At 46.4% G+C, this 20,162-nt stretch overlaps 1 protein-coding gene across 10 annotated transcripts in view; it reads left to right on the forward strand.

Moving 5' to 3' along the window:
- Nucleotides 1-20,162, forward strand: part of LOC137307128 (angiopoietin-1-like) — a 226,557-nt gene that overhangs the window by 143,091 nt on the left and 63,304 nt on the right. For 5 of the 10 annotated variants that reach the window (XM_067976462.1, XM_067976458.1, XM_067976481.1 and 2 more), the window contains 2 exons: nucleotides 6,823-6,941; nucleotides 16,505-16,606. In XM_067976462.1, coding sequence (XP_067832563.1) covers nucleotides 6,823-6,941; nucleotides 16,505-16,606 — 221 coding nt within the window. Of the gene's footprint in view, nucleotides 1-3,304; nucleotides 3,311-3,519; nucleotides 3,568-6,801; nucleotides 6,942-16,504; nucleotides 16,607-20,162 lie in introns of all 10 variants that reach the window. The other 5 variants (XM_067976496.1, XM_067976470.1, XM_067976505.1 and 2 more) reach the window with 4 other exon arrangements.

Raw genomic sequence — 20,162 nt, forward strand, 5'->3', positions numbered from 1 at the left:
CGACCCCTTATCCTGAGACTATGACCTCTGGTTCTAGACCTTCCAGCCAGGGGAAACAGCCTCTCAGCATCTACCCTGTTAAGCTTTCTAAGAATTTTAAACGTTTCAATGAGATCACTTCTCATTCTTCTAAACACCAGAGAATGTAGGTCCATTTCACTCAACCTCTCCTCATAGGACAACCCTTTCATCCCAGGAATCAATCTAGTGAACCTTTGTTGCACCCCCTCTAAGGCAAGTATATCTAGGTAAGGAGACCAAAACTGTACATAGTACTCCTGATTTGGTCTCACCAGAGCCCTATATAATTGCAATAAGACGTCCTTATTTTTAATATACAATCCCCTTGCAATAAAGGCTAGCATACCATATGCCTTCCTAATTGCTTGCTGTACCTGCATGTTAACTTCCTGTGATTCATGTACAAGGACACCCAAATCCCTCTGACTTCCAACATTTCTTGGTCTCTCACCTTTTAAAAAATATTCTTCCTACCAAAGTGGATGATTTCACATTTCCCCACATTATACTCCATCTGCCACCTTCTCACTTAACCTGTCTATATCCCTTTGCAGATTCTTTTTGTCCTCCTCACAGCTTACTTTCCCACCTAGCTTTGTATTGTCAGCAAACTTGGATACATTACACACGGTCCCCTCATCTAAGTCATTGATATAGATTGTAAATAGCTGAGGCCCAAGCACTGATCCTTACGGCACCCCACTAGTTACAGACTGCCAACCTGAAAATGACCCGTTTATTCCTACTCTCTGTTTTCTGTCCATTAACCAATCCTCAATGCGCGCTAATATATTACCCCCAATCCCATGAGCCCTAATCTTGTATAACAACCTCTTGTGTGGCACCTAATCGAATGCCTTTTGAAAATCCAAGTATACTAGATCCACTGGTTCCCCTTTTCTACCCTGCTAGTTACATCCTCAAAAAACTCTAATAAATTTGTCAAACACGATTTCCCTTTCATAAAACCATGTTGACTCTGCCTAATCATATTATGATTTTCTAAGTGCCCTGTTACTACATCCTTAATAATAGACTCTAGCATTTTCCTTACTACTGATGTCAGGCTAACTGGCCCATACTTCATTGTTTTCTCTCTACCACCTTTCTTGAATATCAGGGTTACATTTGCCACCTTCCAATCCACAGGGACCCTGGAAAATCAAAACCAATGCATCCACTCTCTCTGCAGCCAACTCTTTTAAAACCCTAGGATGTAGGCCATCGGGTCCTGGGGATTTGTTGCTTTCGGTCCCATTAATTTCCCCAGTACTTAAATAGGCAAACAGTGTGCCCGCCAGAAATGGGTGTGATTCTACTGGGAGTGAAAAACAGAATCATCAATTGGCAAGGGTAGTCTGGAGGACTAGTTCATGCAATGCATTCGAGAGGGTTTCCTAGAACTATACGCCATGGAACCAATCAGGGAACAGGCTATTTTAGATCTTGTATTGTGTAATGAGACAAGGTTAATTAGTAATCTCGCAGTAAAGGATCCTCTGGGGAAGAGTGATCATAATATGATAGAATTACACATTGAGTTTGAGAGTGATGTACTTAAGTCAGAAACAAGAGTCTTAAACTTAAATAAATCCAATTACGTAGGTATGAGGGGTGAGTTGGCTAAGGTAGATTGGGAAATTAGATTAAAGGGTATGACGGTTGATAAACAATGGCAAATATTTAAAGAAATATTTCAATATTCTCAACAAATATACATTCCATTGAGAAATAAAAACTCCACAGGAAAAATGATCTATCAGTGGCTAACTAAAGAAGTGAAGGATAGTATTAGATTAAAAGAAGAGGCCTATAATGGTGCCAAGAGTAGTAAGCCTGAGGATTGGGAGAGTTTTAGAAACCAGCAAAGGATGACCAAAAAATTGATAAAAAGGGAGAAAATAGAATATGAAAGTAAACTAGCAATAAATATAAAAACGGATTGTAAGAGCTTCTACAAGTATGTAAAAAGGAAGAGAGCAGCAAAAGTAAACGTTGGTCCCTTAGAGGCTGAGACAGGAGAAATTATAATGGGGAATAAGGAAATGGCAGAGACCTTAAACAAATATTTTGACACAAAAAGCACACCCGAAATAATAGGGAACCAAGGGGCTAATGAGAGTGAGGAAGTTAAAGTAATTAATATCAGTAGAGAAAAAATACTTTAGAAACTAATAGGTCTACAAGCTGCTAAATGCCCTGGACCTGATGGCCTACATCTGAGGGTTCTAAAAGAGGTGGCTGCAGAAATAGTGGATGCATTGGTTGTGATCTTCCAAAATTCCATAGATTCTAGAACGGTCCCAGCGGATTGGAAAGTAGCAAATGTAACCCCGCTATTCAAAAAAGGAGGGAGAGAGAAAGCAGGGAACTACAGGCCAGTTAGCCTGACATCAGTGGTCAGGAAAATGCTGGAATCCATTATTAAGGAAGTGGTAACAGAAAATCATAATATGATTAGGCAGAGTCAACATGGTTTTAAGAAAGGGAAATCGTTTTTGAAAAATGTATTAGTATTTTTTGAGGATGTAACTAGCAGGGTAGATAAAGGGGAACCAGTGGATGTAGTATATTTGGATTTTCAAAAGGCATTCGATTACGGGGAATAGAGGCGGTGCCACAAAGGTTCACTAGATTCATTCCTGGGATGAGAGGGTTGTCCTGTGAGGAGAGGTTGAGTAGAATGGGCCTATACTCTCTGGATTTTAGAAGAATGAGTGGTGCCACATAAAAGGTTGTTATAAGAACATAAGAACATAAGAAATAGGAGCAGGAGTAGGCCAATCGGCCCCTCGAGCCTGCTCCGCCATTCAATAAGATCATGGCTGATCTGATCCTAACCTCAAATCTAAATTCATGTCCAATTTCCTGCCCGCTCCCCGTAACCCCTAATTCCCTTTACTTCTAGGAAACTGTCTATTTCTGTTTTTAATTTATTTAATGATGTAGCTTCCACAGCTTCCTGGGGCAGCAAATTCCACAGACCTACTACCCTCTGAGTGAAGAAGTTTCTCCTCATCTCAGTTTTGAAAGAGCAGCCCCTTATTCTAAGATTATGCCCCCTAGTTCTAGTTTCACCCATCCTTGGGAACATCCTTATGCAAGATAACAGCTCATGGGGTTGGGGGTAACATATTAGCATGGATAGAGGATTGGTTAATGGACAGAAAACAGAGAGTAGGGATTAACGGGTCATTTTTATGTTGGCAGGCTGTAACTAGTGGGGTGCCACAAGGATCGGTGCTTGGGCCTCAGCTATTTACAATCTATATTAATGACTTAGTGTAATGTGTCCAAGTTTGCTAATGATACAAAGCTAGGTGGGAAAGCAAGCTGTGAGGAGGTCTGCAAAGGGATCTAGACAGGTTAAGTGAGTGGGCAAGAAGGTGGCAGATGGAGTATAATGTGGGGACTTGTGAAGTTATTCACTTTGGTAGGAAGAATAGAAAAACAGAATATTTTTTAAACGGTGAGAAACTAGTAAACATTGGTGTTCAGAAAGATTTGGGTGTCCTCATACAAGAAACACAAAAAGTTAGCATGGAGGTACAGCAAGCAATTAGGAAAGCAAATGGCATGTTGGCCTTTATTCCAAAGGGGTTGGAGTACAAGAGTAAGGAAGTTTTACTACAATTGTACAGGGCTTTGGTGAGACCTCACCTGGAGTACTGCGTACAGTTTTGGTCTCCTTATCTAAGGAAGGATATACTTGCCTTAGAGGCGGTGCAGCGAAGGTTCACTAGATTAATTCCTGGGATGAGACGGTTGTCCTGGGAGGAGAGGTTGAGTAGAATGGGCCTGCACTCTCTGTTGTTTAAAAGAATGAGAGGTGATCTCATTGAAACATATAAGATTCTGAGGGGGCTTGACGGTATATGCTGAGAGGTTGTTTCCCCTGGCTGGAGAGTCTAGAACTAGAGGGCATAGTCTCAGAATAAGGGGTTGGCCATTTAAGACTGAGATGAGGAGGAATTTCTTCACTCAGAGTGTTGTGAATCTTTGGAATTCTCTACCCCAGAGGGCTGTGGATGCTCAGTCGCTGAGTATATTCAAGACTGAGATTGATAGATTTTTGGACTCTAGGAAAATCAAGGGATATGGGGATCGGGCAGGAAAGTGGAGTTGAGGTCGAAGATCAGCCATGATCTGATTGAATGACGAAGCAGGCTCGAGGAACTGTATGGCCTAGTCCTGCACCTACTTCTTATTTTATGTTCTTATGCAGATATTTGTATATTCTAAAAAGATCATGGGGGTGATTTTCACTTTGGACGATGGGGGAAAATTGACGGTTACAGATCGGCTGCCCGTTGTAATCCCACTGTACGCCCAGTGTACGTACACCTGTTGCAACCCTGATATTCACCCTTTGTACACCCATTGTATACCTGTCGTAATCTCGTTTTACACCCATTGTATGCCCGTTGTACATCCATTTTACACCCATTGTAATCCCGATGTTCACTCTTTGTACACCTATTGTATACCCATTGTAATCTCATTGTACACCCATTGTACGCCCGTTGTACATCCATTTTGCACCCATTGTAATCCCGATGTTCACCCTTTGTGCACCTATTGTAATCTTGTTGTACGTCCATTGTATGCCCATTATACGTCCTTTACAGACTCATTGTACACTCGTTGCGCATCTCTTTTACGCCCGTTTTACACCCGTTTTACGCCCATTGACTTCAATGCAAAGGAAAATCGGGCGAGTGGTATAGCAGCCAGGAGATGCACTGCCTCTGGTTTTGGATCCATCAAAGTTGAATTTCGCCCCACAGTTACCGTCAGTGTGGAAAACAAATGTCTCAATTGTGCTAATTATGTCTGATATACACATTCAAATTTGTTCGCTAAAAACAGACTTCCCCTTACCTCAGTAGAAAACAAATATACTTTCTTTGCTGATGGACTCACTATCCCCCTTCGTATTGCCTGACAGTCTGACAGGCAGCAGTGCTGCACAGATCTCCTTCACTGTCACAATTACTAAGCTTTCCTTCTCTTAAAGTGGCCACCTGATTAATTAATATTGTTTCATATGCAATTACTATTTGAAGACGTTGGGATCTGTGATTAAGCAAGGGAATGATAGTTGGCAAGGACTGTGGGGAGGTGAAAGCCCTATTCATGTTATATAATAACCACAGCCCTTACTGTTTGGTAGTGTTTCCAGTAACTCTGCTTTGAAGAACTTTAAAGGTTGACTTCTGCCAGTTATTTTGAGAGTGCCAATAACTGTATTAACTGTAGTGGATGATGTCTCCAAATCCCATTGCTCTGATGGATCAGTTAAGATTAGGAATACATAAGGAATGTCTTATCTGACCAGAAAAGATACCATTGACTTTTCTTTCCTTATCTTTCTACAGAGAACAGACATAAGTTAATGGAGTTATTTTACAATTAAGCTTCATGGAGACAACAGACTTAGCAAATAGATTTTTTTTTCAATAAACCTTTGAACAGAGTATTTTTACTGTTCTTGCAACTAAGGAGTTTATAATGGTTTCATTCTTGTTCTGTACTTGGCTAGTGTTCCAGACCTCTCTTAAGTTATTTCAAAACAGCCTAAATCCATTTACAAGTCCTGTTGGATTCTATAATTATGGAATATCCCCCCACAGGATCCTGTACAACAAATTGCACCTCCCATGGGAATTCTACTACATTATACAACATCTAATAACATCTTTGGGACAATTTCAACAGTCAAATCCCACAGAAAATAACAAGATTCAATTGATTGAACATAAAGTTCCTGGGAGAGCATCTTGCCCCAGTGACTGACTCTCTGCAGGGCAGGAGTGAAGCAAGTAGGTCAATATTGCTTGGTCTCAGGTAGATGCTCAAACAATTCAATTCCAATACAGACGATCGACCTATTCAATCAATTCAAATCAAGGGAAATAACTTAACAAAACAAAAGAGAGATGAACTTTATTAATAACACAGCGCCAAGCTCCGTGGTTACCATTTGTCTGCATGTGAACTGTAAATTCAGCTGCATTTCCTCTTTGATTCCTCAATGCATGACGATTTTCACAGTCAGACAAACTACCAAAACATTGTTAAACAAATGCAATAACCCAGTGACAGGTTGTTCATCTGAGGAGAATAAAACAAAGATAATAATTTATAATCTCCAAAATAAAGAAAAAAGAAAGACTTGCATTTATACAGCACCTTTCATGACCTCATGACATCCCAAAGCGCTTTACAGCCAATGACATACTTTTGAAGTGTAGTCACTGTTGTAATGTAGGAAACGTAGCAGCCAATTTGTGCACAGTAAGGTGCCATAAACAGCAATGTAATAAATGAACAAATCTTCTATTTTTTAGTGATCTTGGATGAGGGATAAATATTGGCCAAGGCACTGGAGAAACTCCCCGGCTCCTCAATGAAGTAGTTCCATGGTATCTATTACGTCCAACTGAGAGGGCAGATGGGACCTCGGTTTAACATTTGATCCAAAAGTCGGCATCTCCGACAGTGCAGCACTTGATGGATGATTCTTGAGGGCATGGAAATAAGAGCAGCTAGTTATTACCACACCAATTTGAGTGTTTTTTCAGGCATAACACCAGGCAAGGCTGGGAAAATCAGAGGGGCAAACCCCATCTCCTACTATACTGTGGTACAACACATCAGTGCTCCAGGGTCTAAAGACAATCAGTATTTTAACTTTGAGATCTGTTTCCTCATTACAACCCATTTCCTCTTGCAACAAGGGCACTTCTGTTGAGACCTGTGACACTCTTATCTGATCAGTTGCACCTTTTCTCCCTCCAGCTGCAGTGAAATGCACCAAAGAGAAGTTATTCCGGGACTGCGCAGAAGCCTATCAGGCCGGTCACAACACGAGTGGGGTCTACAGCATTCGCATCAGCGACATGTCAGAGCCTAAGAAGGTAAGGACCTCACCATAGAGCCGACTTTGTGACTTAAGCCTGGTAATTTGTTGTTGCCCGACATGGGGCATGAACCAAGCGATGGAAACGACCGGCTGACGGGCGAGAGGACCACACAATATTGGTCCCCTTGTGACAACAGCAGGTGACTGGCATTACTGCAGGCACTAGTCATGCCCCATGAGGCAGTTCAGATTCAGAACAGATCTAGCAGCTCAAAACTGGGCATCCATGAGTCGCTGTGGGCCATCAGCAGCAGCTGAATTGTATTCCAGGACAATCTGTAACCTCATGGCCCGGCATATTCCTCACTCTACCATTACCAACAAGCCAGGGGATCAACCCTAGTTCAATGAGGAGTGTAGAAGAGCATGCCAGGAGCAGCACCAGGCGTACCTAAAAATGAGGTGCCAACCTGGTGAAGCTACAACTCAGGACTACATGCATGCTAAACAGCAGAAACAACATGCTATAGACAGAGCTAAGCAATTCCACAACCAACGGATCAGATCAAAGCTCTGCAGTCCTGCCAAATCCAGTCATGAATGGTGATGGACAATTAAACAACTAACGGAGGAGGAGGCTCTGCAAACATCCCCATCCTCAATGATGGCAGAGTCCAGCACGTGAGTGCAAAAGACAAGTCTGAAGCGTTTGCAACCATCTTCAGCCAGAAGTGCCGAGTGAATGATCCATTTCGGCCTCCTCCTGATATCCCCACCATCACAGAAGCCAGTCTTCAGCCAATTCGATTCACTCCACGTGATATCAAGAAATGGCTGATTGACTGGATACAGCAAAGGCTATGGGCCCCGACAACATCTCGGCTGTAGTGCCGAAGACTTGTGCTCCAGAACCAGCTGCGCCTCTAGCCAAACTGTTCCAGTACAGCTACAACACTGGCATCTACCTGACAATGTGGAAAATTGCCCAGGTATGTCCTGTCCACAAAAAGCAGGGCAAATCCAATCCAGCCAATTACCGCCCCATCAGCCTTCTCTCAATCATCAGCAAAGTGATGGAAGGTGTCGTCGACAGTGCTATCAAGCGGCACTTACTCACCAATAACCTGCTCACCGATGCTCAGTTTGGGTTCCGCCAGGACCACTCTGCTCCAGACCTCGTTACAGCCTTGGTCCAAACATGGACAAAAGAGCTGAATTCCAGAGGTGAGGTGAGAGTGACTGCCCTTGACATCAAGGCAGCATTTGACCGAGTGTGGCACCAAGGAGCCCTAGTAAAATTGAAGTCAATGGGAATCAGGGGGAAAACTCTCCAGTGGTTGGAGTCATACCTAGCACAAAGGAAGATGGTAGTGGTTGTTGGAGGCCAATCATCTCAGCCCCAGGACATTGCTGCAGGAGTTCCTCAGGGCAGTGTCCTAGGCCCAACCATCTTCAGCTGCTTCATCAATGACCTTCCCTCCATCATAAGGTCAGAAATGGGGATGTTCGCTGATGATTGCAGTGTTCAGTTCCATTCGCAACACCTCAGATAAAGAAGCAGTCCGAGCCCGCATGCAGCAAGACCTGGACAACATCCAGGCTTGGGCTGATAAGTGGCAAGTAACATTCGCGCCAGACAAGTGCCAGGCAATGACCATCTCCAGCAAGAGAGAGTCTAACCACCTCTCCTTGACATTCAATGGCATTACCATCATCGAATCCCCCACAATCAACATCCTGGGGGTCACCATTGACCAGAAACTTAACTGGACCAGCCACATAAATACTGTGGCTACAAGAGCAGGTCAGAGGCTGGGTATTCTGTGGCGAGTGACTCACCTCCTAACTCCCCAAAGCCTTTCCACCATCTACAAGGCACAAGTCAGGAGTGTGATGGAATACTCTCCACTTGCCTGGATGAGTGCAGCTCCAAAAACACTCAAGAACCTCGACACCATCCAGGGACAAAGCAGCCCGCTTGATTGGCACCCCATCCACCACCCTAAACATTCACTCCCTTCACCACCGGCGCACTGTGGCTGCAGTGTGTACCATCCACAGGATGCACTGCAGCAACTCGCCAAGGCTTCTTCGACAGCACCTCACAAACCCGCGACCTCTACCACCTAGAAGGACAAGAGCAGCAGGTACATGAGAACAACACCACCTGCACATTCCCCTCTAAGTCACACACCATCCCGACTTGGAAATATATCGCCGTTCCTTCAACGTCGCTGGGTCAAAATCCTGGAACTCCCTTCCTAACAGCACTGTGGGAGTATCTTCACCACACGGACTGCAGCGGTTCAAGAAGGCGGCTCACCACCACCTTCTCGAGGGCAATTAGGGATGGGCAATAAATGCCGGCCTCGCCAGCGACGCCCACATCCCATGAATGAATAAAAAAAAGAGTTCAATGAGCGTGGGTAGGAGCAGAACCGGCCAGCTGGGACGATAGGTCTGAGGGGAAGGGAGGTGTTCGGAGGGGGCGGGTGGTGAGCATGGGATGACAGCAGCCTCCAGTGTTAATGTGGAGCCAGGAGGAGCTCTCTTGGTCCTTCTGGCTCCACTGACCTGGTGGGTTATAAAAACTTTCCTTTCTGCTTTTATTCCGCGGTCTCCAGTGGTCCGTTTAAGGTTAGGCCACGGTAGACATGAGTCAAAATATCTGTCGGAGCTTGCACGGCACAAATACTCATGGGTTTTTGCCCAATATGCCGGAAGGGTCCTCACACAAACGCTGGATTCTTCTTCGCATGTTTAAATTGGGTCAACTATGCGATTAGGCAGCTGCCAGCGTCGGTCCAATATGGCGTACTCTCATATATCGGGCATAAAACACAGCACGCCATATTGGACCCACATGGATTATCTGGTCATTATCACATTGCTGTTTGTGGGACCTTGCTGTGCACAAATTGGCTGCTGCGTTTCCTTCATTACAACGGTGACTAGACTTCAAAAGTATGTCATTGGCTGTAAAGCACTTTGGGACGTCCTGAGGTCATGAACAGACCTGTTTTTGACCTGCAAAACGGGGACTGGACAATTGAACATCTAGGCCAAATCCTCTCCCTGCTCCTAACCTTAATTCGGTACATATGAACCAAACAGTCAATGATGGTAAAATGTTCATACTGACTGTTGTGTGATTTTCAATGTCAGAAGTCAAGTGTTCACAGGTTTGTTCTGTCTGGGAAAAAATCTCTTTCTTTTTTCACCCACATATTAGGAAAATGAAAAGTCTTTTTTTCAACGTTGTTCCGTGTAGTTTTAACCTCTGGTGACTCGTCCTATTACATGACATAGTACAGAGTCAAAACTAATTTACACTGACCAGCAACCACACACACACACATACACACCGAGAGACGGACTTTGAAACCCGACATGGGAAAACTACAGAACATTGTGTGTGTGCCAAGATTAAATCAGGCAGAAATGAGTTGATTTGTACATTTTCCTCCTTCAATTAAAAAGCAATTATCTCATTTGTTTGTCAATTCCTACATTTCGGAATGAATGCATAAGATTATAAATTAGCTTGAAAGTCACAAATAATTTTTGAAATTGATAAATACACACATCAATTCATTTTGCAAACTTTAAATAATATGTTCTATATGTCCTATTAGGTTTATAAATGATGAATTAACTAAATGATCGTGATTTCCACTTCATTTGAACAACGGGCCTTAATTTAACATAAAACTATGAATTGAACTTTCAATTTGAGGTCATGTTCTTAAGTTCTAAAAATGTTTAATTGTGTTTGTTTGCCTTTCTGCCTTCCTCCAATTCTGGCCTCTTGTTCATCCCCCACTTCCTACGCCCCACCATTGGTGGCCGTGCCTTCAGCTGTCTAGGGCCTAAGCTCTGGAATTCCCTTTCCGCCTCTCCGCCTCCCTCGCCTTCTTTAAAACGCTCCTTAAAACCTACCTCTTTGACCAAGCGTTTGGTCACCTGTCCTAATATGTCCTTATAGTATCATAGTAAGTACAGCACAGGAGGAGGCCATTCGGCCCATCATGCCTGTGCCAGCTCTTCGAAAGAGATATTCAATTAGTCCCACTCTCCTGCTGTTTCCCCATAGCCCTGCAAATGTTTTCACTTCAGGTACGTATCCAATTCCCTTTTGAAAGTTACTATTGAATCTGCTTCCACCACCCTTTCAGGCAGAGCATTCCAGATTATAACATATCACTGCGTAAAAAAATGTTTCCCCATGTCGCCTCTAGCTCTTCTGCTGATCTCTTTTACCGATTGCCTTCTGTGGCTCGGTGTTTATTTTCAACAGATTACGCACCTGTGAAGCACCTTGGGATGTTTTACTATGTTAAAGGTGCTATATAAATGCAAATTGTTGTTGCTGCTGTTGCTTTACTGATGATTAGCCCAAATTCTACTGAGTAATCCCATTTATATTTTAAGAAGTTATATTTATGACCAGGTCATTTTGGGCCACTGACTCGATTACTGCATAGCTCTGAAATTATACAGATGTAATTGGTGTGGGGTGGGGGAGTGATTTTAATCCTACCCACCCAGCGGGATCCGGGCGAGTGGGCAGTTAAAATCACCCAGGTTTCTCACTGGGGTCCTTTTTAACATATGCGTGTCTTGTCCCAATGATTTTATGGAAACCCGACTGCCATATTAACTGAGGCCTCAGTGGGAAGCGGGAGTGATTTTCCCACCAAGCCCAACCCAGCAGAGGAGCGGAATGGGGGCATGAGAGGCCCAAAGAGGTAAGTTATTTACTTTCTTTTTTCTTTCTGCGTGGGGGGGGGGGTTCAGGAGACCCTGTCCCTGCCCACCCCCCGTTACTGATCGCGGGACTCTCGCAAGGAGGTAAAATACCCTTGGGCCTCATCTCTGGGTGTCACTCGCCCAAATCTGGGCCGTAGTTAAAATCAGGGCCCTCTTTCTCTGCACAGATTCCCATGTCATCATATGGACATTCCCATGTCCCATAGTTATTGATCTGAGAGCTATAGAGTGTGGGCTCCGCCCAGGTACCATCCCATTTACACTGGCAGCAACTACAACTCTGCTGCTCAGGGGGAGAGTTCTCTCTGTGCGTGGTTACTCACTCTCCTCCCAGTCATTAAAATTTTAGGGCCAGAAATTACTCGATCCGACTCACGCTGAAATTTAGGCCGGTTTCTACGGCAATTTACGCTTGAGAATCTTAGCAACATAAGCCCAGAGCGGCAGAAAATCAACGTTGACAATCGGGGCCCGAGGAAAGCACGGCATGTCCGTCACCTCACCTTCTTTAAGTTCTACTCTATCTTATTGATGTTAGGAAAATTACAGTTTGAAGCTATTAACGCATGATTTCAGCACATTAAGCACCGAGGGGTCGATTTTGATTGGTCCTCGCCTGATGTTAATGGGGTGGGGGGGGTGGTCACAGCCCTGTTACCACCAGTGGTGCGGCCCCCGCCATTTTGAAAGGGGCCTAGCACTGGATGTCCAAAGCGCCCGCCTGTTTCAGGCGATTGGCCCCTTTTAATATGTAAATCGGGGGTCCTACAATGTAAGTAGGATCCCACTGGCCATTTTTGGTCGGGAGCTGGTCGGATCCTGGGCCCTGCTCATACTGAGTGGCTCCTTGGGCCCTGGAACACAAGAGACCCCGGGAAAGGTAAGTGTCCAATTATTTCTGTGGGCCCTGGAAGAGCAGGAGTAAATAATTTGGGCCGTAGCCCCCACCCAGGACCTCCACGCTCCTCGATCACGAACCACCTCCCACCCAATAACTTACTTTGCTGGCGGTCACCCCGGCCCAATTTTGAGGCCTCAATCCAGCAAACTTCTCCAGGGACCCCTGTTTGGGCCTCAGGCCGAGGCCCCAAAATCATGGGGGGAAGGGAGTGTGGGAGAAGAGGGGAAGAGCAGTGGGGGGAGAGCAGTGGGGGGAGAGCAGTGGGGGGAGTGGGGTGGGGGGAATTTGGAAGGAGAGGGATGGGGGAGTTGGGTGAGAGGGGAATGTGGGAGGAGAGGGGTGGGGGGAGCTGGGTGGGGAGGAATGTGGGAGGAGAGGGGTGGGGGGAGCTGTGTAGGGGAGAGAGTGGGAAGAAAGGGATGGGGGGAGTTGGGTGGGGGGGGAGTGTGGGAGGAGAGGGATGGGGGAGCTGGGTGGGGGGGCATGTGGGAGGAGAGGGATGAGGGGAGCGGGGTGGGGGGGTAGTGTGGGATGGGAGGGGTGGGGGGAGCGGGGTGGGGGGGGGGAGTGTGGGAGGAGAGGGATGGGGGAGCTGTGTAGGGGAGAGTATGGGAGGAGAGGGATGGGAGGAGTTGGGTGGGGGGGGAGTGTGGGAGGAGAGGGGTTGGGGGAGCGGGGTGTGGGAGGAGGGGGGGGAGCTGGGTTGGGGGGGGAGTGTGGGAGGGGATGGGAGGGGATGGGTGGGGAGAGCGGGGTGTGGGGGGGGAGTGTGGGAGGAGTGGGGTGGGGGGAGCTGTGTAGGGGAGAGTATGGGAGGAGAGGGATGGGAGGAGTTGGGTGGGGGGAATGTGGGAGGAGAGGGATGGGGGGAGTGTGGGAGGAGAGGGGTTGGGGGAGCTGGGTGGGGGGAGTGTGGGAGGAGAGGGATGGGAGGAGTTGGGTGGGGGGAATGTGGGAGGAGAGGGATGGGGGGAGTGTGGGAGGAGAGGGGTTGGGGGAGCTGGGTGGGGGGAGTGTGCGAGGAGAGGGATGGGGGAGCGGGGTGGTGGGGTTTGGGGGATGACCCCTTCACAGCTGGAACCAGCGCTCTGCCCCGAACAGTTGCCCAACAGTCAAACTCAACCCCAGCATCTTTAAGTAAATGCAATTGTGGAAGTTTTTCTCCTTTTAATGTAACAGATTCCGATGCCATAAAGAAGTTTCCACAGATATAGAATAGAACAGTGCAGGTCTGGGGAGGCAGAAATAAAAAATAATTTCTATAAACTACCAGAAATAGGGACTGCTGGGCCTCGAATTTTGGGCATAAATTTGGGTCTTTCTGGTAAGTGTAAATCGTTCCTTTGTGGGTTCAGAAGGAGCAAGAACGCAATTCCAGGTCCTCGGGGAAAGTCACTGCCTTCCCTGAACCCCCTTCCCCCCGGGAAACCGTCCCTGAACCCCTTTCCTCCTGGGAGACCCTCCCTGAACCCCCTTCCCCCGGGAGACCGTCCCTGAACCCCCTTCCCCCCAGGAGACCCTCCCTGAACCCCCTTCCCCCCAGGAGACCTTCCCTGAATCCCCTTCCCCCGGGACACTGTCCCTAAACCCCCTTCCCCCTGGAAGACCCTCCTTGAACCCCCTTACCCCCAGGAAACCCTCCCTGAACTCCCTTCCCCCCATAGACCCTCCCTGATCCCCCTTCCCCCCAGTAGACCCTCCCTGAACCCCCTTCCCCCCCCCCAGTAGACCCTCCCTGAACTCCCTTCCCCCCAGTAGACCCTCCCTGAACCCTCTTTCCCCCAGGAGACCCTCCCTGAACCCCCTTCCCTCACCTAACCTGGAAGCTGGTAGACATCCAATGGCCGCCTGATCTTCGTCTCCCGGCAACTCTTCACTCCGGTTCCAGGACAGGACTCATTTAAATAAGGCCCAGGAGTTAAAATACCCCAGGCCTTGTCCCCTATCCCCCGCCCTTCTCCAGATTAAAATCGACCCTTAAGATCTGACAAAAATCGTGTGAATTTGTAAAGAAAAGCAGACGAGGAATTCCCTTGTCTAACATTCTCTTATGGAATATGTGACCATACGATTCTACAACAATGACATTGCCTCGGCCTCTCCTAAGCCTCAAATCATTGTTATTAATTTCAACACCATATTTCACTGTCATTAACGCTGTATTTATTTTATTCAGATCATAAGATACAAATGAAAAAATTAATCAGTGTTTGGGAGAGAGTAATAAGGTTGTAATTTAACCCACAAACTATCCCCGAGTTTCACACTCGTGGTGTATGATATGATTTCTCGATTACAGCTCACTCACACCCAAACATCTCTGATTCTTGATATAATTATATCTGATGCAAGGACATTATCAACGCTTATTAAACTTCCTCGAATCCAGGACAGGCTAATAACATTGCATTAACCAGCCGCTCACACCAGTATTATTAGAAGTGAGTTGCCCAGCAGTGGCATTATGCGCACTGCCTGACAATTCTGGCTGTTTCCCAAGTCATCAATCGATATTTCCATGGGAAGAGTCTGTGTTATGGCAGAAACCTGCTGCCACCTTGATAATCATAATCACTTGATGTTCTTGAGTCTGAAGCTTTTTGTGGTGTGTCAGAAATGTCTGACATGCACAGAGCAGAGCTGAGTCAGTCATGTGAGGGTATGGTCCCCGACAGTCGGGTAAGTTGTGAGAGAACAGGGGAGTGGGGGGAGCGATCGGGGGGCGATCGGGGACGGAAGGGGGTGACCAGGGGCGATCAGGGGGGCGATCAGGGAGGGAGGGAGGTGATCGGGGGGCAATCGGAAATGGAGGGGGGGTAATTGGGTGGGGGTGACCGGGGTGGGGGGGGGGCGATCGGGGAGGGAGGGCGATTGGGGGGGGAGGGGTGGCAATTGGGGGAGGGGGGAGGGAGGGGAAGCCAGAGGATTCCATGTGAGGCCCGAGACTCCGTCTCCTCCAGGCCCCACAAGGAAACCTAAAACATGTTTTAAAAATGTACCTGCCTTGGCCTCTTCTGGCCCATGATCCAACCTCCAGACGGGCTCAGGCCTCCGACTAATATAGCAGATTGGGTCCCGATGACGTCTACATGTTTACAGTAGGAACCCGCTTCCATCCTGCGAGTGCCTCACTCGCCTGCTCCAAAGTGCAGGTTAATATGGGGAGCCGGCGGGGAGGCAATGCAGGCCTCATTTTAACTGCCCCCCATCCCGGCCAGTTCCCGCCAGGCGGGGGGAGCTAAGATCGGGGGCCTGGGAGGCTGAAATGGAAAGTGTTCGATTCCCCAGCACAGACATCCATCACCTTGATGGTAACGAGCTCGGTGTTTGGGTGCTTTCATTGTTTTCTAAGTACCTGTCAACATTGAGTGATGGGTTTAGCTCGAGTCTGAAGCCAACTTCACGACATAAATGACCTGTATGAAAAGTCACTGCACCAATACATCAATGGTGTAGTCAATGCCAAAATCCCATAGGGGGTTTTAAGCCTCCCCAGTTTAACCTCCTCCACTCTTCACAGTAAAACATTTCATTATAGTGACATTTCAATTTATTAACAGTAAGACATTTTTGAATTACTGAGACAAATAGTAGTGGGGTTCTTAATATCAGTCTACATAGAGATCTGCATGGAGTTTGCAGCACAGAGTCAGGCCATTCGGCCCAACTGGTCTGTGCTGTGCGGCTCAGCCTACTCCCTCCCTACTTCATCTCACCCTATCAGCATAACCTTCTATTCCTTTCTCCCTCATGTGCTTATCCAGCTTCCCCTTAAAGACATATATGCTTTTCGCCTCAATAATATTACTGTCCCATTTTGACATACTTGAATGCCGATGGTTGGGATTACGCTGATGTACTGATAGATATCACTGCACAAACTGACTGAATCATTCACCAGCCTGGCTCTAAGCTGAGTCTCACTGCAACAATTGGTTTCTCCACAGGTGTACTGTAATATGGAGACAGCAGGAGGTGGATGGATGGTCATTCAACACAGAAAAGACGGCAGTGTAGATTTTCACAGAACCTGGAAAGAATATAAAACGGTGAGTGTGTGAGGGGAGACCTTTCAGACAATGTACTTCGCATGGAGGAAGGGAGGGGAAGAGGCAGACGGAAAGTAAAACCGAAGCATCAACGAGTAAAAATGAATCTATCACATCAATTGAAACTTTAAATCCAAAACTTTCATTCTGGAGGAGCTGCAATTTTTAACTGCGGATAAATCTTTATTTAGGAACAGGAGGAAGCCATTCAGCCCCTCCAGCCTGTTCCGCCATTCAATTAGATTATGGCTGATCTGTATCTTAACTCCATTTACCCACCTTGGTTCTGTAACCCTTAATCCCCTTACCCAACAAAAATCTATCAATCTCAGTTTTGAAATTTTCAATTGACCCCCAGCCTCAACAGATTTTCGTGGAGAGAGTTCCAGATTTCCACTCCCCTTTGTGTGAAGAAGTGCTTCCTGACATCAGCCCTGAACGGGATGGCTCTAATTTTAAGGTCATGCCCCCTTGTTCTGGACTCTCCCACCAGAGGAAATAGTTTCTCTCTATCAAATCCTTGAATCATCTTAAACACCTCAAATAGATCACCCCTTAGTCCTCTATACTCAAGCGAATACAAGCGGAGTTTATGCAACCTGGTCTCATAATTTAACCCTTTTAACCCCGTATCATTCTGGTGAATCTGCGCTGTACCCCCTCCAAGGCCAATATATCCTTCCTGAGGTGCGGTGCCCAGAACTGAACGCAGTACTTTAAATGGGGTGTAACCAGAGCTTTACACAACTGGAACATAACTCCACCCCTTTATATTCCAGCCCCCTTGAGATAACATCATAACATTCCATTAGCCTTTTAAATGATTTTTTGTATGAAATGAAGTGAATTAACTTTTTAAATTAGGGAGTAAAAAGCAGTCATTCCGTAAAAACTACAATCTGTAAAAACTACAATCAGTATGCCAATTTTGTGTGATTTCGCAGGTAGCCTTTTTCTTCATTAAGAAATTAGATCGATTTCTTTCAGAAAATAACAGTTTGGGGGATACAGTATATGAGTAATTTGAGACATGACATGTGGTAACTGTAACATACTTGGGAGGCACAGGTGACTTTGGACCTATGGTTCCCAAAGCTCTCCATCACTGGGGGTTTTCCTCACCTCATGTCTGGGTCTGTTGTAGACTAATTGATAGAGATTGATTGTTATAATTAGTCAACAACTCCAATATCATTGTATCCTGTGACTACCAGGATTGTAGAAGGCAAACTAGATAGACCTTTGTCTTTTTTTGTCCAGCAATTCCCATGTCCGTTGTCTGTTGGAAGGATTAGGTTTTAAGATGCAAGCACTATTGTTGGATTACACTCATATCCGAAGTGACTCCTTTTCTCCTTTGTGTCAGCTGTGGCTCAGTGGGTCGCACTTCTCGCTTAGAGTAAGAAGGTTGTATGTTCTAGTCTCACTCCAAACACTTGATCATATAATCTAGGCTGATACTTATAGTACTGTGGCATGCTGCACTGTCGGAGGGGTCATCTTTTGGATGAGACGTTAAACCAAGGCCCCGTCTGCCTTCTTAAGAAGATGCAAAAGATCCCATGGCACTATTTCGAAGGAGAGCTGGCCAATATTTATCCCTCAACCAATATTTCTAAAACAGATTATTTGGTCCTTATCTCACTGTTCTTTGCAGAACCTTGCTGTGTGCAAAAGCTGGGGTGTAGGACTAAATTGGACAGCTCTTTCAAAGAGCCGGCGCAGGCGCGAAGGGCCGAATGGTTGTAAGATTCTATGCATCTATGATTGCCGCCACCAGGAGGGAGCCCACCGGTGCCAGTAGGCGGCATGGCAGCAAGGACAAGATCCTGTGAGGGACTTTAAGGGGCAGAAAGGACCCAGAGATCTAAAGGTGTAAAAATTAATTTGTTTCTTTGCAGAAATAGCTGCACATCGGAAACATGGTGGTCCCTACCCCCCCCCACCCCGACATGTTTTAGGAACATAGGAACAGGAGGAGGCCATTCAGCCCCTCCCGCCTCCTCTGTCATTCAATTAGATCATGGCTGATCTGTGTCTTAATGCCATTTTCCCACCATTGCTCCATATCCCTTTGATACCCTTACCCAACAAAAATCTACCGATCTCAGTCTTGAAAGCTCCAATCGACCCCCAGCGTCCACAGCTTTTTGGGGGAGAGAGTTCCAGATTTCTACTCCCATTTGTGTGAGGAGGAGGAGCGGGTTTTGGGGTTCAGTGCTACTTGCCCAGACACCTCATTGACATCACCTTCGAGCTAGCAATAGATCATACCCCACTACTAAGACTAAAGGGTTAAAACAGAAACAAACCTTCGATGTTCAATGAAAACCAGCTGACTCGTTCCATTTGGAGGGTTACAATCGACCTGAGCATAATCCGGGTCAAAACACTTCCAAAACTCCACAGCCACTGCTTGATTTCCAGTTACAATCGTCTGCACTCAAGATGGGGGGAAATAAAATAAAATAAAATTATGGAATGCCATGCCTAATGCCCAGGATTTATTGTAATCCTATAAAGTATTTGGAACATTTAACCCCAAATGCATCACGGATTCTTATCTCCAACTATAAGGAGAATCAAAATACTATTTTGTTCGGTTTTCGCTTTGCCCTTAACATCTGGCGGATGGGCAGATTTGGGCAGAACTCAGGAGGGTGCCCTGTGGGGGAAGGCGGGTGGGGTGGGGGGGGGGTCTTCCTGCGGGAGAGGGAAGGGCGCCACGAGCGCCAATCAGTGCCTACCAGATGGAACATGCATAATCTGCCACACGATGCTCGGAGCTGCAGTTGGGGCAAGGTGTGCCAGGAGGGCGCCAGGCTCGGGAGCTGTGCTTCCTCTGGGGCAGTGTGGGGGGGGGGGGGGTTCCACACAGCTGTGGGGGCTCCGAGGATCCCGGGAGGGTGGGCCACTGTGGTGGTGATCACCTAGCAAGGAACGCACGGCCTTCACCAAAAGCCGGTGCACAGGTACAAAAAGGGCAATCCAAAAGAAAAGGGACTAATGGGAATGTTGGCCTTAAACTCGAAGGGGCTGGAAATACCAAGGGGAGAAAGTGATGCTTCAGTTGGACAGACTGTACACTTCATGAAGTCATTCCATCGAGAATCTGTTCCACAAAGACATAAAAATAATAAAGGCACCACTCACTATCTGTGTGTGACTGCTGATTGGATTGCAACAAATCACAATGAATGAGATAGGAGAAAAGATCCATCAGTTTTACCGAGGTTTGTCAAGCCCCGCTCTGTAATAACTTTATTTCTTCATTAATCACCCTTCATTACTCTCCAGTGACCCTTGATAGAATGTGTACATGCTTTCATGTTGCTTGCCGATAAGATCAGGCTCAACTGTATTGCTGCCAAATAGCCCGCTGACATTCACCATTTAGGTGCAGGCTTTAAAAATGGAATCTTGGCTTCATCTGTCTCTTCCGTCTGGATTCATCTCGTCTTCTCTTTTCAAGCTTGGAAGTGACCTGCCCTGTGGGCCTTGGTCTGTGTCCAAGGTCTCTCAGTGAAACAAAACTCTGAAGTATATTTTCATCTTC

The sequence above is a fragment of the Heptranchias perlo genome, chromosome 3 (assembly GCF_035084215.1).
Source record: "Heptranchias perlo isolate sHepPer1 chromosome 3, sHepPer1.hap1, whole genome shotgun sequence".
Classification (NCBI taxonomy): Eukaryota; Metazoa; Chordata; class Chondrichthyes; order Hexanchiformes; family Hexanchidae; genus Heptranchias; species Heptranchias perlo.